We start from the raw sequence: 19,190 nt of genomic DNA on the forward strand, positions 1-19,190 counted from the left end.
ATTGGTTCACAATTCATGATGGACATTATACAAACAAGTTATGAGATATTATGATAAAATAAATCCTATAATTATTCTAAAGACCTCAATTTATTAAACATTTATAATCTATATGGTCAATAATTAATTATGGTAATGTCAAGATTTAACTATTATTGTAGCGATACTATTGAAGAATCGATTATTTTTTCAAATTTCTATCGTCATAAATTTGACTACTTTTGTTTTGGATAATTAGTATTGTGGCTAAAATTATGATTAAATTATTTTTTCATGTTGCTTAAAACTCCAAAATTGAAACAATTTCGTTTCAAAATAAACAATTTTTGCACATAAAAACAGGGAAAATCGTATTTTTCATTCATTTTTTTTTTGTAATTATGATTTAATATGTTATAATTTCAGTCTTATGTATTTTGTAAATAAAAAAATTAAAGAAAAAACTTCGAATTTGGTAATAAACTTTAGTGGTCTAATCGACATGAATTTTTACAATAATTATTCAATAACTCAAAATAAAAAATTTTACATTAGAGTACAGTTTAAAGTTTTCGAGAAAAATTCTTTAAAAAAAATATTATTCGAAATTAAAGCAGTGGCGAATTCAACGAAGAATCCACTAAATTAAGAATGCTGCTCCAATAATTCTTGTTATCCTCTAAATAATCACCACCTTTAGCGCCGCCGCTATCCGAGCCGCCGCCGCCGCCGTCTGCATACGTGCTAAGCAGAAGATCCGTAAACGTCTCGACGAAATTCTCACAAGGAACCTGCTCCGAAGAATTATTATTCCCGCTCAGAGATTCCCAAACCCACGCGTTCTCCACCACTGGAGGAATTTCGTTTATCTCCGGCAGGAAGGTAATTGAGTTCCCGAATCCTTTCCACTCTCCTTCGTTTTCCTCTTCTGCGATTCCGCCGTCACATGATTCGGATGAATTCACGATTAATGCAGCGGCGCTCTCTCCGATATTCCCCGTGCCTGAGCGGAGTGTCGAAGTTGGAGATTCCGAATCGCGGCCCAGTTCAGTCACTGAAGCAACTGTTCCACCAGCATTATTGGCTTCCGTAGTTTTTTCCCAAAGCCCTCCGCCGTTGGACGCTTTCGTCACATCCAGATATCGGGTCGGGCCCACGTGCGGGCTAGAAATGAGAGCCAGTTCCGGGTTCTGGGAACAAGTAAAAAGAGTATATTAATTATCTAATATTAGAGAAATTATATTTTTGAATCATTCTTAAGTTTTTCATAGCTTTTAATCCTTCCGGTTCGTTGCAACATAAAATGACGTATAAATAAAATTATTTTTGATAAAATCAATAACTTTCTGTCAGACCTGAAACAAATTTGCATCAACCGAACGAAGCTTAGACTGCCTGACTAGTCGGGCTTCAGCTTGGAGCCGAGCGCTCTCCCACTGCGCCATATGGCTGAGATTAGCCGAGCTCTTGGAATTCACGTCGCGGGACAGAAGGGCGTCGTTTTTGGGCTTATGGGTGATCGGGTCAATACCCATTTTGGCCAAGCGCTTCTTAACATGTGTGTTCCAATAATTCTTAATCTCGTTGTCTGTTCTTTTGGGCAAATGAGTGGCAATGGCCGACCACCTGTGAACAAAGACACAACACCGTTTGTTGTCTCATTGCACCATGTAAACTGATACAAGAACTTCGTAACATCTATAAAATGCTCTACCAAAAAGCTAAATTTTGAGGAAAAATGTCGAGGTCTCGAATTAAAAATTATTTTATTTGAATTTCATGCTCGAATGATTAGTTGACACATCTTAAAGTTGATTTATATTTACATATCCAGCTTTCATCAAAGTTCTTGATTTCAACCGGACACACGAGCGATAAAAAAAAAAAAAAGGATGCTCCTGCAATTTTAAATAAATTTGAGGCAGATGGTGCAAGAGTATTGAGAGCAACGATGCATCGCAGAGAGTAAATGCTGCTACTCATCACAACTCTGACATTAGAGAATAATTAATTAGTCTTTTCCCATCTCCATAAATAGCAGTCAAACTAAAAAAATTAAGAAGGTTGAAATATAGACGTCAGAATTCTTACCAGAAACATTTGTTTTAGTTACCAAAATGCAATACTAAAAACAAACGAATCTCTTCATGTAATGATGATCTACCTGTTCCCCAAGAGAGCATGGAGCTGAATGATGGTTTGTTCTTCTTGCAAACTGAATTTTCCTCGTTTGATATCAGGCCTCAAGTAATTAGTCCACCTTAATCTGCAGCTTTTCCCACATCTCTCCAGCCCTGCTCGATTACGTACATAAAAACCGTCGAATTAGCAAGTTCTACCATATTCTCCTCGCTAAAAACGGGGCAAATCGCAGTTGCGACACTGTGAAAAGTCAAAAAAGACACCAAACTATCTATGTAAACCCCATGTTTTTTAAATCACTAGAGCATTTTGAAAAACATAAGACATAGTATTTCGTTGTCTTTTCAGTTTTACTAAAGGACGTCGAATGCAGTTCTCCCCTTAAAAAAACTGTTGAAAACGAATCACCAGCTTTGGCCGGCAAGGCGCGCCAGCTTCCATGGCCGTGTTCTTCGATATAAGCCAGCAGTTTCTGATCTTCTTCCGGTGTCCACGGACCTTTCTTCAACCCGATTTTATCGCAACACGGGGATCGACCCATATTTGCAAATGGCCGAATAAATATGATAATTTTTCGATCGATCTTGCTGAATTATTTATTGATTCATTTGAATAAGATTAGGTGTAGCAGTAGAACATAATATGGGGAGAGGAAAGGGAAATGAAGACAGTTCAGTGCCAGTTCTGTGCAAGACAAGTCCGTGCTTTAAATATAAGCCAAGATTAATAATAATAAAATAAATAATAATAAAAATAAACTACAGGGAGCAAAGATTTAATAGCCTGAGTCAGTCTCATTAATATATATATTTTTTGAATAAATTTTCGCATTAATATATGAACGTTATGATTGTATTATTATCGAATTAAATTATAGCTCCGTATAATATTTCCATTTTTCGGGGTATTGTCGGCGGATGGATTAATTGCAATCTCCAACTCAAAGATTTTTTTTTTAATTTCTAAATGATATTGAATTTCAAATTTATGCAATTAAGTTATGTATACTTTAATCAGTTTGGTTGGGTTTTCTTAAACTAAGTTTTGGTTTTGTTTTAATTATCTAAGTTTTGGTTTTGTTTTAATTATCATTATGAGAAAGACAAAAACTTGTGTGAGACGGTCTCACGGATCGTATTTTGGGTCATCCATGAAAAAATATTATTTTTTATGCTAAGAATAATACTTTTTATTGGGAATATCGGTAGGGTTAACCCGTCTCACAGATAAAGATTCGTGAGACTGTCTCACAAGAGACCTAGTCTGATAGAAATATCTAATTTGAAAATCAAACTATTTTATTTTCAAGTACATATCGGTGATTTATACTATATAAATCATAAATTATGTTTTCAGTTATTAAATGTTTAAAACAAAAATAATCAAAACAAACCATCAAACTTTAAGATTATGATTGGTACACAAAAAAGTTGACATTAATTAAAATAATTGTTATCTTAACATAGAAAAAATGTGTGTAATTAAAAATATCTTGTTTGAAATAATTACAAGTTGAATGTGGCATAAGTATAACTCATGAGTACCTTCTTAGTCCATGGAACATATGTAAATTCAAAAAGTAAATTGCACAGGACATATCATATTTTTGAGTAAGTCTTATGTGAAACTGTCTCACGAATTTTTATCCGTAAGACGGGTCAATCCTACTTATATTCACAATAAAAAATAATACTCTTAGCATAAAAAGTAATATTTTTTCATTGATGACCAAGTAAAAGATCTGTCTAATAAAATACGACACTTGAGACCGTCTCACACAAGTTTTGTACATATTTTTTGCAAAAATAAATTTTTATGTAACCTTTATGACATTACTCTGACGGAGTATCCTGGTGTCTTAAGAGTACATCTAACGATGAATATTTATCAATAATAATCAATTATCTGATATGTAATAATGAAAAAATTTCACACTTAGATGCACTATTGATAGTTGTCACTTTTAAAATGTAAGTTAATACCAATGATTCCCATTAATTCTCTCATTTTTCCATATTTAATAATTAAAGTAAGTTAATACCAATGATTCCCATTTAAGTCTTGCATTTTCATAATTAACAAAATATTGACATAATTGAAATATTATAGAATATGTATATTGTGAGACGGTCTACCAGATCTTAATTCGTTGGACAGGTCAACCATGCTCATATTTACAATAGATAATAATATTTTTGGTATTAAAAAAGTAATACTTTTTACGAATTACCCAAATAGAATATCTGTATCATAAAATTGACATCTGAGACTGTCTGACATGATTTTTTTTAAAAATATTATATAGGGTCAAATTAGAAACAAATTGCTAAATAATGCATATTTTGACCCCAATAATTAATGGATTAATCTGATTGATTTCTGGGCTCAAATAAAAGTTCAACCCAAATAATTGTAATTGGTTGGACCTGAAACTCTATAATTATTAATAGGCGTATATTATTCAATTCATTATATATTTAATTCAGCCAATCACTGCGCATTTATTTTTCAAATTTTAATTCATCATTAACCAGCCGCATACACGGTTATTACTTCACTTATCACATGACTTTTATTTATTTATTTTTTTTCTGCTCCATCACATTTTAAATAATTCATTTTACATATAAAATATAATACTTGAATTTATTAAATTAAGAAATAGTTAAATAGGCGCTGGGAGAGCTTCCCCATCATGAATTCAATTCTACATCACTTTGAAGCAACATGGATTCAATATTAATTGGTTTTTTTTTTCGGCTTATAATTCTTGGTAAAACAAATTTTAGTAGTCCTTGTTGGTATGAATGTTGGGGCTAGAAATCTTGATGATACATAGTCGAGATAAGAATTTGACTCCTTATACTTAAAATGTTATTATCCTACTCAGATATGCAAAGTTGTTAGCACTACATGTCCGACGTGTGCTACAAGTGTTAAAAGTCATATGTAACTCAAAATGTTTAAAATGTTATTGAACTTTGTGTATAAACTCTCAAGTTTCGAATCTATGTATTCGAAACTTAAAAGTTCAAATTCAGGATTTTATATCCAACAAATGTTTAGATTTAAACATATAATCAAGACCTTGTCTTTTTACGAACTCGTATTTTAAGCCTAAAAACTTATAAAATTCAAAATTAAAATGAAATCCGAGAAAGGGAAAAAAGATGATGAAAAAGTACTTGATTTTGTAATTATTAGGATGATAGTTTTGTTGGCTCAATCTATGCAATCCTGGGAGTGTTACTCTCGATGCATTTTTTATAACTGCAAACATCTAAATTCAAACAAAAAACCTCAAATTTTTTGTTTGAATTTAGACGTTCATGTATAAAAATGCACCGGGAGTTAATCTCGATGATTGAGAATGATACATATGTTGGAATAGATAGGCTTAATGAATAAAAATTATAGGTGGAAGTTAATAAAAACACAAAATGACTTCACCAGAGGAGGAATCCGCGCTAAAAGAGTCACCAGGAAGTTCCAGGCAGCATAGGCAGTGCAGGGGCACACATTTTCAGTGTGCCCCTGCTTGTGTGGTGCTGCATGGCAGCCTGTGCAGCATAGGGGCGCCCGGAAACGCAAAATGGGTGCCCCTACGCTAGTCTCGATGTTTTCATGAAAAGATGTTTGTATTTTCGAGTTTTCTTGATATCATTCCCTCCAAATGATGTATTTTGATTGTTAAAATAAGTTATATGGACCAAGAGACACTTATATGAATGAATCGACTTGTCTTTTCATATTAATAAGATTAAATATGGATGCTAGATCACTTTGAATTAGATTTTTTTTAATGGAATTTCTGAAATTCTGAACAAGACCACTTGCATTCATAAGAGTCTTCTTCTTCTAAATAAAATAAAGTTTATATCATTTCATGGTTAAGAAACTTATGATTTGTAGTGCTACTATCACAAGTTAGAAGTCGTTAGAATCTTGGGAGATGATTGTAATATCACGTGAGCAATAAGTGCGGGACAAATGCTTTTTAATGACAAATATTTTTCAAACCTCGACTTCAAATTTGCTAACATTCGTTTTGAAAATTGTCACCTTCATATTGCAGATCTTGTGAATGGTCTTTTGGAGAATCCACACCAGCAATCTTAAGACGTTTTTTCTCATGATTTTCAAAGAAGTTCTCCTTGATGACCAACAGAGGTATAAAGAAGTTCTTGTTCCAGAGTCTTAACTGTTCTTGTTTTTGCTTCGTGAAGCCGAAGAAAAGCTAGCCGAATTAGATAAAAGAAGAATCCAAGGCAGAGTGATGAATTTATGATTCTCTGCAGATGGAATAAATATTGAAATGCTCTCAGAATTTCTGTTCAGTCAAGAAGATGGCACCATTCCTAGCATGCCATCAGAATGTCGATCTCGACGAGAATTTTTTCGTCAATGATGCATGGAAATTGGTTGCAGAGGCTCTAAGCTTGAAAAAAATGATGGAATATCAAATACATGATGATCGGCACAGAGACTAGAGTCTCACAATAATACAACGACTTGCAAATATCTGAATTTTGAATTTCAGGTTTGAAATTTCAAATGCTTCATTTGTTATAGTTCTTAAACTTGAAGTTATTTCGAATTTATTTCGTTGAAGAACTGTGAAATATTATTTTCCCATGCAAAATGTAACTTTTTTAAGTAATGAATCACGAGATTATGTCAAACGCATGACTCTAAAGAAGTCCATTTAAGTAGTTTCTTAGTTCAAGAATCCAATATCCATGGATTGATTTTAAAACAAATTCTTGATACTAAGTAAACATAAAATCGGAATGAGACTCGATATCTTAAACTTGGGTTATAAATTGAAAAGGAAAATCCATCACATGTCTAAAAAATTAGATAAATAAATGGGATATGAGTTTAAGCATAAATGGTCTCAATCCATGTATTGAAAAGTTAAATGTCTCCTTAAATATGAGAAAATAATATTTTATCATATTTATTGATAATAGTACAAGATATGATATGTATCTCTTGTGAAATGAAAGATGAAACTTTAATAGTTTCTGATATACATAAGAATGGTTCATCAATTATATACAACATATTGCATATGTTGTGACAAATTGTTGTACTCTTTATTATTTGATTAAAGTTGATTTTGTAAGATATATACTTAAAACTTTGAATTTACAAGATATTAAATCTTAAATTAAGTTTTACAAGCTTTTATGATTAAAATTCAAAATGTAAATGAAATTCGAGATTCCAAGTTTAAAATTTTATAAGCAAACACACATAAATCTAAATTTACAAGAGATTTAAAATCTTGAATTTTGATTTCTAAGTTAAAATGATTAAAATTTGGAAAACTTGAAAGTTTAAACGCCAATGATAAGTGAAGTGGTAGACATGGAGAATACAATGTTTTCAAATCTGATAATAATATATAAAGTTTGAATTGTTTAAGCAAGAACAATTAAAATCCAAATTTAGCAAGATACTGAAATCTTGAATTTGGATTTCTAAGTTTATAAGAACTCGAAAGGATTTAAATTTCATAGAGTGATGCTACAAATACATCCATATTTGTAAATCAATTTGTACAACACAAAAAATTCAATTTGTCAAAATCTCACTACCTACTGAATACAAAATTTCGAAATATAACAGTAAAATCTCGCGATATAATGGTTGTAAATATCGTTGTAACGATATATTAGTTGTACCTATAGCATTATTCAATTTCATAAGCAAGTGCATTTAAATCCAAACTTCACAAGATATAAAATCATGAATTTTGATTTTTAAGTTATGACACTTAAAATTTATAAATATATTCTTACCCAATGATTGTAGGGGAGCGGTATAGTGAGTAAACAACATTTTTTAACGAAGAAAAAAAATTGATGTAATTCATTTTCAGTTGTTATAAAGTCCAATAAATATCTCAAAGTGTGGGGTGCTTTATTTAAGCTAGAAATACTTTGATAAAATATGACACAAAATTGAATGAATGATGGTAGATCTGAACGTGTATATCGAATATATGATACATGCTAAACTTGATCTCCATTCGTGTTATCAAATTTAATTGATCGAAATCCTAAAATAGCTTAATGGATTCATTATAAAGAGCTTTAAATAAAGATATATTATATAGCTTATCAAGTTGAATGAGCTTAAAATCTACAAAATAAAATTTTCATAGTGACAACCTAATCTTGTTGACTAGAGATCACAAGATCTTGGTTCAATAGGATAACTAAATTCGAAAAACTTGTGCTAGCACTTAGAAATTATTCTCTTCTCATTCACATGACAAGAGTATTATTTTCTATAAATGTAGTAAGGATAAGTTTGTACTTTTAATGGTCTGTTGCTTGTAAAAAGACGGAGTATGATAGGATACTGTTAAAAAGAGATCACCTATCTAAGTGTAAGGACATACCACCTCAACGAAACACTTATGAAGCCAATATGTGTTTCATCGATAAAAGAAAGCCTGAAAAATCAAATAGAAGTGGTAGGAAATGTATCATGTATGTACTATTGCCTGGTTTTACACAAATTGTCAAGAAGCTCAAAATATCATGCTTACTTGATGACATAGTAAATCTGATAGTATTATGCTAAGGAAGGTTCAGAGCAAAAAACTGCAAATCTTGATATGATAAATTTCTGTGTAAACTCTCTTTTAGTCATCATATACATTCATACATTAATTTAATTCATGTAGGAGATTGTTGGAATTGATAGGCTTAATGAATGAAAGCAAGGAAATGATCTTTTGGAGAATCCACACCAACGATACATAGTTTTCTAAGTTTTGATCGACACGTATGCCACGACCATCCTTTTATTTTAGGGTCGTAGCCCGGAAATTGAGGCACCATTCACTCAGTTTTTGGTGTCGTTAGCTCTACTCTATCCACATTTCAAACGAATATCTCATTCAGTCATTATCGTTTTGAGAAAATGAATGCATACTATAAATATCTACAAGCGACAAAGATTTCATTCGTCCAAAACAATGGGTGTTGAAATCAAAAAAAAAATATGGTATCTATTTTCAACAAGTTTGAAGAGAGAAGATCATGTCAGTGTTTTCAAAAGTGGATCGGACCAATCGGTTCGGACCAGAAAGTGCTAAAAAATCGTTCGATCGGTAAAACCGACCAAAACAGATCAAGAACTGATCGTAACGGTCCGAATATGGTATCAAGACCAAAACAATGGGTGTTGAAATCAAAAAAAAAAATAATGGGTGTTGAAATCAAAAAAAAAAAATGGTATCACACTACACACTTTATAATATTTTTTTCTCAACTCAATTGTGATTTTCTTCACAAATGAGAGATCTATTTATAGAAAATTTTTACAAATAATCTAAAAATAAAATACATCATTACCTACATCATCACACACTAATTTTCAATATTCAACACCTAATTTTACCTAATTTTCAACATTCAACATTCACATTTTCAACACAAATATTTTTCACATTTTTAAATAATTTTTCAACACTCCCCCTTGTGATGATGATCATAATGATTGTATACATTACGTGTTTTTATACTGCCTCGTTAAAAACCTTACTAGGAAAAACCCATTGGGATAAAAACCATAGTAAGGGAAAAAGAGTGCAGTCACGTAAACTCCCCCTCATGTTGACACGAACAATTCTTCACAAATTTCGTAGATTGCGCATCCCAATATTATATATGTGCTTTCTGAATATTGTCGTAGGAAGTGCCTTTGTGAAGAGATCTGATGAGTTTTAACTTGATTGAATGTAACGAACATCAATACATTTATTCTTCTCAAGCTCCTTGGTGAATGCGAAGAACTTAGGAGGAATATGTTTAGTTCTGTCGCTTTTTATGTATCCTTCTTTCATTTGAGCAATACATGCAGCATTATCTTCATATAGTATCACAGGCTTCTCGTCGAATGATAATCCGCATGAGATTTGGATATGTTGAGTCATTGATTTTAACCACACACATTCACGGCTTGCTTCATGTAGTGCAATAATCTCGACATGATTTGATGAAGTTGTTACAAGTGTTTGTTTCTGTGAACCCCAATAAATTGCAGTGCCTCCACGAGTAAATACATATCCAGTTTGAGAACGTGCCTTGTGTGGATCAGATAAGTATCCAGCATCGGCATAACCATTTATACTTGGATTAGCATATTTTGAATACAAAAGTCCCAAGTCTGTCGTTCCTCGTAGATAACGGAATATATGTTTAATTCCGTTCCAATGTCTCATTGTTGGATATGTGCTAAATCTTGCCAATAAATTTACGGCAAAAGATATATCAGGCCTTGTACAATTTGTAAGATACATAAGGGCACCGATAGCACTTAGATATGGTACTTCTGGACCAAGAATATCTTCATCATCTTCACATGGACGGAATGGATCCTTTTCTATGTTTAATGATCTAACAACCATTGGAGTACTTAAAGGATTTGATTTGTTCATATTAAAATGTTTAAAGATATTTTCTGTGTAATTTGTCTGGTGAACAAATATTCCACATTCTTTTTGTTCAATTTGTAAACCCAGACAATACTTGGTTTTTCCAAGATCCTTCATTTCAAATTCTTCTTTCAAGTATGACACAACTTCTTGAATTTCCTTATTCGTTCCAATGATGTTTAAATCATCAACATATACAGCAATAATTACGCATCCGGATGTTGTTTTCTTAATGAAAACACAAGGGCATATTGAATTATTTACATATCCCTTTTTCATCAAGTGATCACTTAGCCTATTATACCACATTCTGCCGGATTGCTTCAACCCATATAATGATCTTAGTAATTTCACAGAATAACATTCTCCGGGTTTTGAACTTTGTGTTTCAGGCATCTTAAATCTTTCAGGGATTTTCATATATATATTACTATCAAGTGATCCATATAAGTAGGCTGTAACAACATCCATAAGACGCATTTCTAAATTTTCAGATACTGCCAAGCTAATCAAATACCGAAACGTAATTGCATCCATCATAGGAGAATACGTTTCTTCATAATCAATTCCAAGCCTTTGAGAAAAACCTTGTGCAACAAGTCGAGCTTCATATCTTACTATTTCATTTTTCTCATTTCTCTTTCGAATAAAAACCCATTTGTAACCAACAGGTTTTAAACCTTCAGGTGTAAGGACTATAGGTCCAAAAACATTACGTTTATTTAGCGAATCCAATTCAACCTGGATGGCATCTTTTCATTTTATCCAATCCTGTCGATTTTTACATTCACCAAAAGATTTTGGTTCATGATCTTCATTATCATTTATGATGTCGATTGCCACATTATAAGAAAATATATCATCAATTTCTTCTATATCTTTTCGGTTCCATATTTTTTCAGTATTAATATAATTGATAGAGATTTCATGATTCTCGTCAGTTTGTGGTTCTGACAGAACATTTTCATCATCATGTGTTTCTTCAGGAACATCATTCTCTGTTTTGTGATCATTATGTGTTTCTTCAGGAACATCATTCTCTATTTTGTGATCATTGTGTTTCTCTATGAATTTTCTTTTTCGAGGATTTTTATCCTTGGAACCAACTTGCCTTCCACGCTTCAGGCGTTTAATGACATCATGACTATCTTCAATTTGTTTCTTCGGAATTTCAATTCGAGCAGGGGCATTTGCAGCATGTATATATGATTTAGTTACCCTTTTTGTGTCTACAAATGCATCTGGTATTTGATTTGATATTCGTTGCAAGTGCACAATTTGCTGTACATCTTTTTCACATTGTTTTGTTCTTGGACCCAGATGTAACAATGATGATACATACCATATAATTTCTTTTTCGGTATGTTTCTGTTCTCCCCCTATCATTGGGAAGATTTCCTCATTAAAATGACAATCAGCAAAACGTGCTGTGAACACGTCGCCTGTCTGAGGTTCAAGATATCGAATGATCGATGGACTATCATAACCAATATAAATTCCAATCTTTCTTTGAGGTCCCATTTTCTTTCGTTGAGGTGGTGCAATAGGCACATACACCATACATCCAAAAATTCTCAGATGAGAAATGTCTGGTTCTTTACCAAATGCAAGCTGCAATGGGGAGTATTTATGATATGCACTTGGTCTGATGCGAATTAATGAAGCAGCATGTAAAATTGCATGTCCCCATATAAAAATAGGGAGCTTTGTTTTCATAATCATTGGTCTAACAATCATTTGCAGACGTTTAATCAATGATTCAGCCAATCCATTTTGAGTATGTACATGAGCAACAGGATGCTCAACAATGATTCCTATAGACATACAATAATCAATGAAAGTCTGAGAAGTAAATTCACCAGCATTATCAAGTCTAATTTTCTTGTTTGTATAATCGGAAAATTGATTCCTCAATTTTATTATTTGAGCAAGTAATCTTGCAAATGCAACATTTCGAGTTGACAATAAACATACATGTGACCACCTGCTGGAGGCATCAATCAATACCATAAAGTATCTGAATGGTCCACATGGTGGATGGATTGGTCCACAAATATCACCCTGAATTCGTTCAAGAAACATTGGTGATTCAGTTTGGATTTTGGCTGGTGATGGTCTTATAATAAGTTTTCCAAGAGAACATGCTTTACATTGAAACTTATTATTCTGAAAGATCTTCTGGTCTTTCAACGGATGACCATGTGTATTTTCTATAATTCTTCGCATCATTGTTGAACCAGGATGTACTAATCGATCATGCCAATTGTTTAATATTGAAGAATTATCAACTACCATGTTTGATTCAATGGGATTTATATGTGTATAATGCAATCCTGTAGGGAGCATTGGTAGTTTTTCAATCACATATTTCTTTCCTGATTTATATGTGGTAAGACACATATATTTCTCATTCCCTTCATTTATTGTTTGAGTATCATACCCATGAGAGTATATATCATTAAAACTCAACAAATTTCTTTTCGATTGTGGTGAATACAAAGCATCATTAATCAAAAATTTTGTACCATTAGGTAACAAAAATTGTGCTTTACCACAACCTTTAATCAAGTCTACAGGACCTGATATTGTATTCACAATTGTTTTTGTTGGTTTTAGTTCCAAGAAATATCTTTTATCTCGGAGGATAGTGTGTGTTGTACCACTATCGAGTATGCAAACTTCAGCTTTGCTCATAGCATTTTCCATATTTGAACTTCAAAAAATATGCAATGAAAAAAATTAATGACAATACATATTTAAATATAACACATATCATAATTGTACAATAAAACATTATCATATCAATATATGAAAAATAAATTATTGTACATTTATATTTTACCACTATATTGTTCATTTTCAGAGAAATCATTGAGAAAATCTGCAGCATCAATATTGTTCATTTCTATCCCACCAACATATTGATCATTTCCAGATAAATCATTCATAAAATCAGCAGCATCAAAATGAGTTGAATCACTCAAACGGTCACTTCGTTCAGTGAAGTTGGTCTCTTTTTCTTTCCCCTTTATTGATTCTTTATAAAGTTTGCAAAGATGCTCAGGGGCTCGACAAATACGAGACCAATGTCCTGGTGTGCCGCATCTGAAACAAGAACTTTCAAATCTTTTCGAGTGATTTTCATTAACACTCATGTTTTCTTGATGCCTTTTCTGTGGATGGTTTGGGACGTTATTTTGAGATGAGTTATAGAAATAAGTATCTCGATTATTTTCAAAACCACGGCCGCGTCCGCGTCCACGACCACGACCACTTCCTCGTCCACGTCCACGTCCACGACCTCGACCTCGACCAAAATCTTGTCTTTGAATTTGATTTTGGTTTCCAGGTTTAAATTCATTTTTGCTTACAGCATTTACTTCTGGAAATGCTGTTGATCCAGTGGGTCGGGACTGATAATTTCTCATTAATAGCTCGTTGTTCTTTTCCGCCACAAGAAGACAGGCGATGAGTTCAGAATATCTCGCAACTCCACGCACTCTATATTGTTGCTGTAGTGTTATATTTGATGCGTGAAACGTGGAAAATATTTTTTCAAGCATTTCTGATTCTGTAACCTCATGTCCACAAAATTTTAACTGCGAGATTATTCTATACATCGCTGAATTGTAATCACTGACTTTTTTAAAGTCTTCGAATCTTAACATATTCCATTCATCACGGGCGGTCGGAAGTATAACTTCCCTTATATGTTCAAATCTCTCTTTTAATCCTTTCCACAGAGCCATGGGATCTTTTTCGATGAGATATTCACATTTTAAACCTTCATCAAGGTGTCGTCGTAAAAATATTATAGCTTTTGCTTTTTCTTGTGATGAAGATATACCATTTTCTTTAATGGTCTCGCTTAGACCCAATGACTCAAGATGCATTTCTACATCAAGAGTCCATGGCATATAGTTTTTCCCAGTAATATCAAGAGCGATGAATTCGAGCTTTGCCAAGTTTGCCATGGTGGTACTAAAAATTACGATGCATTTTATTAGTTAATGAATATTGCAATACAAAGTAATGGATAAACAACAAGTACAAGTATTCGTAAAAATAAAGAAAACACACGAGGAGGATATTCTCCGATAAATACAAGACTGGTGAGTATGATAACCAAAATAATTAAAAATAACCTCGTGAAAGCCATCTTCTTTTTTTCTTCGAAAATTTGATGAAGAATAATTTTTAGAGAAGAAGAGAAAGTTGGAGTGATTGAATGTATTTGTGAGATTGTATTTATAGAGCAAAAACTAGCCGTTTTGTTACCGTTTATTACCGTTGGTGTATAAGAAAATAAATGTATGTATTTGTATAATTTTATGGTAATAATATGGTGTATATAATATTAGTCATATTTAAATAATTATGTATATCATATCACATTATTATAATTAGGTGTCATAAGTTATTTTGTTTAAAAAACCTTATAGGCTTTTATACTTGTCGTATCCCTTACCGGGAGTGTGGGATGTCGTCTTAACATCCTCCCAGGATTTATAACAAGTTTTTGAAAAAATTATTTTTATTATTTCTAACAATAACATTATATTATATATTACATATATAAACAATAAATAAATAACAGTAAAATAAATATTATTACTTTTGTTACCTTTTTCTTCTGTTCGGAGCTTGGAAAAATATGGAGGACTTTTAGAGCTTCGTGCTGATAACGTGTTGTGAAAAAGTAAAAATTTACGGTAAAAAGTAAAAATCTCAAACTCTCAAAATTATCACACTACACACTTTATAATATTTTTCTCTCAACTCAATTGTGATTTTCTTCACAAATGAGAGATCTATTTATAGAAAATTTTTACAAATAATCCAAAAATAAAATACATCATTACCTACATCATCACACACTAATTTTCAATATTCAACACCTAATTTTACGTAATTTTCAACATTCAACATTCACATTTTCAACACAAATATTTTTCACATTTTAAAATAATTTTTCAACAAATTTTAGTAAATAACATGTTTTTTGTGAAACGGTTTTTAATTATTATGGAAAATACTACTTTTTGTATAAAAAAGTCTTAGTCGTAGTTTCTAAACAAACAAATTGAAATTTCATTTATTACAAAAAATAAATAAATAAATAAAATTTATAGATTCCCATGAAGAACACGAGATTATTTCTGGAAGTCTGAGCTGGCAAAAAGTAGCTATTTATTTGCGTGGTCCAATGGGCTTTGTAATGTGCAGATAAGACAAAGGGATCCACTAATTTTTTAGTGTGAAAACTCGTCATTTATTAAAAATAAAAAATATTTTTAATTACAACATCAATCAACCAAAAAAAATTATCACACTTCCAAACAAAAGGGGAGTGAGACGAACAAGCAAAATAAACAATGTCGTGAGCAACACAATTCGCAGAAAGTTGGACATGACTAAGAGTGGTACTTCTCTGAAAAGCCAAAATTGAAAAATCGTCTGATATCTAGTGCTAAAGCTCCGGTATAACTGAAGTTTTCTTGTCCCCCAACACTGTTTGTACGACGAGAAGATAGTCCCACAGGCCAAGTATGTTAATTGGAAGCAGGCTTCAAGCCCAAAGCGTTAAATTGTAGAGTACAATGGGCCCCATTCTTGCTGTCACTCCACCCATTCACATGGTCCGACGCTGTATTTTCTGACAAAATTTATTATTATATAAATAAATGGACTACGATGATTGAACAAGATATGACGTTACCTGTACTCTGGCGGTCGAAATTATGGCACGACTTTAATTTTTTTTTATATTAAATTTTTGTTCGGTTTCTTTGATTTTCATTGGAATTGGATCCAAATTGAGGTTATCGATTCGGTTTCTTGCATATGGTAAATGATTATGAGAAGTGCCACATCAAAGAGCTTCTTCTGCCACCAAAGCTCGTCCTTATGGCGCCACTGTACACTTTTCCTTTCGTACTTAAGGCGTGAACCAGACTTTATTGTGCTGGCGTAGGTTGTGCAATGCATGGAAAAGTAACAAAATACGGGTTTGAGTGGAATAAGTTTGCCCGGAATACACTTATTTACTTTCATTCAAACTGTGGGGAAATAAAGGTTGCATATGGCATGCGTGCCTGTTTGATGAAATGCCTGTGAAGGACTTGGTTTCTTGGAATGTGATGATCAGGGGGTATGTGAAGCAAGACGAGATGGAGTGTGCAAGGGAGTTGTTTGATGTGGTTCCTAAAAGAGATGTTGTTACATGGAATGCCATGATTTCAGATTATGTAGAAAGCGGGGAGCACAAAAAAGCATTGGAGATGTACAAGGAGATGAGGAGCACTGGGGAGAGTCTCGATGAAGTGACAATATTGAGTCTTTTGTCCGCGTGCACAAATCTAGGAGCGTTCAGCGTTGGATGTTGGAAAGAAGATACATAGCTCCATTTCGGAGATGGGCGATGGAGTCTTGAGTGTTTTTCTCGGTAATTCTCTCATTGACATGTACGCCAAGTGTGGAAGCATGGACAAGGCGCTCGATGTATTTCAATGTATGAGAGATAGGGATGTCTCGTCATGGAACTCGATAATCGTAGGATTGGCTTTTATTGGTTACATGGACAAATCCATTTCTCTTATCGAGGAGATGAGAAAGACGAAGTTTGAGCCCGATGCGATTACATTTATTGGGGTACTGATTGCTTGTAGTCATGCTGGACAAATTGATGACGGTCGTGCATAATTCAATATGATGAAAGATGTATATATATCATATACAGCCAAATGTTAAGCATTATGGCTGCATGGTAGATTTGCTTGGGCGGGTCGGCTTGTTGAATGAAGCATTTGAATTTATTAACATAATGAATATTGAACCAAATGGTATTATTTGGAGGACATTACTAGGAGCTTGTAGAATACATGGTAATGTAGAGCTTGGGAAACACACTAATGCGCAACTGCTCAGATTAGGAAAGGATGAAAGTGGCGATTGTGTTATTGTCGAACATCTATGCTTCAGGTGGGGAGTGGAGTGGAGTTGAAAATGTGAGAAATTTGATGGATTCAAGAGGGGTGAAGAGTGAGGTTTTAGTTTAATTGAAAAGAAAAATGTTGAGCTCCTTCATTTTTTGGTTTCTTGAAAAAGAACCTGGCTTTTATTGATGGATGCTGAGGTCTGTATCTGTTCGGTATGCCAAATACTTCAAATTTGATCCATATATTATCATAAAGCTCATTTGGTGCGAGTACATTGACTTATAAATGGATAAATCACAATCAGTATGGAATACAAAGAAATATTTTTTTTGAAATGTTTTGTACAATAGTAGAACTACACTTGAATCCATATAAAAAAAAATAAAGCATGTCAAATCAATGACAAGGTTGTATCTTTCAGAATAAACGAACAATGAGAAGACAAACGAACAATGAGAAGACGTTCAGCGCTTGATTCGAATGTATCAATTTCCCTAGCAGCATCAAATTTTAGAGAGGGAAACAGCTGACAATGATATCAACAGCATAAGCACGAGAATTGCTAAGAAGGATCCGACTAAAGCGCCAGACACTCGCTCACAGAAGGCGTTGTACTCTTGGCAGATAGCAAACCAGTTGACCTGAGGATTGCCATTGTGAGCCAAATACACGATGGCTGTTGCTGCAGATGCCCCAGAAATCAAAAGAGCTAGTATCACCTACAAGAAGATGCAGTTTGTATCAGTTGCACTACTCTCATGAGAAAAACAATATTCATGGTAATCCCAGAATAAGATTTATCCGTGATTCTATATGTGATACATTACCAAGTCAAGTATGATTAACACTGCTCTGGTTACTTTTGCACCAGTCTTCAGAATGTGGAATATGGATAGCACAAGCGAAAGAACCAGGTACGCACTTGTTATTGCATTTGCAACCACGAAAAACCTGTGGCACAAACACATATAGCCTATTCAACATATCATCGAAGCTATGGAATAATGGAATGCACCTTTTAGTGATATGGTCTTAACAACTTACGTAAATGTCGGAAGATTGGTGTACGCATCCGAGAACTGAAGGAACCCAGAGAAATGTGGAAGAGTTTGACCAGTTCGTCCCACAGCAATAGCGCTGCTCAAGGTACCAATCATAGCAAATATTCTCATGATCAAATCAATTATCGTCTTTCCTCTACCGTTTGCAGCTTTTGGAGCAGCATCATTCTTGAGCGCCTCACCGGTTTCTTGCGCTGGTGCACTTTCCTTCTCTTTCTTAAACATGTTTGTGCCTTACCGCGCTGGTTTCAAAGTATAAATTTTAAAATTCGATATATTTGGTTGACGAAGATTGTATGTTTGCATGTGAATTTATAGATGGTTACTTTGAGTACGTAGTATGTGCAAGTTTCCATCATGCAAACAAGTCAAATAATGTTTGGCATTGTGGGTTTTGAACAAAGTTTGGTTTTGAATTGAAGATCATACAGTGTCATGATCTTACCCACTATTTCATGAATTCAAGTGCTCTGGTCCCTAACTTTTAAATTATATATATGATCCACTTGCACTCTTTCTACCTCAATATGCGAGTTTGGTCAGCACTTCTTCAAGAAAGAGAGTTCGACTTCTCCCTCTGTGACATATATTTTCCAATTAACAGTTGACCAAATA

At 33.2% G+C, this 19,190-nt stretch overlaps 2 protein-coding genes and 1 pseudogene across 2 annotated transcripts; 1 reads left to right on the forward strand and 2 right to left on the reverse strand.

Annotated features, from left to right (window-relative positions):
- Positions 1 to 444: 444 nt before the first annotated feature.
- Positions 445 to 2,817, reverse strand: LOC140986708 (transcription factor MYB16-like). Its single transcript, XM_073455033.1, has 4 exons — positions 2,530 to 2,817; positions 2,144 to 2,273; positions 1,335 to 1,605; positions 445 to 1,169 (listed from the first exon to the last, which is right to left on the reverse strand). The coding sequence occupies exons 1-4, from the start codon at positions 2,660 to 2,662 to the stop codon at positions 588 to 590; spliced, it is 1,116 nt and encodes a 371-aa protein (XP_073311134.1). The 5' UTR covers positions 2,663 to 2,817; the 3' UTR covers positions 445 to 587.
- A 13,603-nt stretch (positions 2,818 to 16,420) lies between these two features.
- Positions 16,421 to 17,634, forward strand: LOC140985682 (pentatricopeptide repeat-containing protein At5g15300-like; annotated as a pseudogene).
- Positions 17,635 to 17,996: 362 nt separating this feature from the next.
- Positions 17,997 to 18,800, reverse strand: LOC140985683 (casparian strip membrane protein 1-like). Its single transcript, XM_073453566.1, has 3 exons — positions 18,559 to 18,800; positions 18,342 to 18,465; positions 17,997 to 18,233 (listed from the first exon to the last, which is right to left on the reverse strand). The coding sequence occupies exons 1-3, from the start codon at positions 18,798 to 18,800 to the stop codon at positions 18,018 to 18,020; spliced, it is 582 nt and encodes a 193-aa protein (XP_073309667.1). The 3' UTR covers positions 17,997 to 18,017.
- Positions 18,801 to 19,190: the final 390 nt, after the last annotated feature.

Source organism: Primulina huaijiensis, chromosome 10 (genome assembly GCF_012295235.1).
Source record: "Primulina huaijiensis isolate GDHJ02 chromosome 10, ASM1229523v2, whole genome shotgun sequence".
Lineage (NCBI taxonomy): Eukaryota > Viridiplantae > Streptophyta > Magnoliopsida > Lamiales > Gesneriaceae > Primulina > Primulina huaijiensis.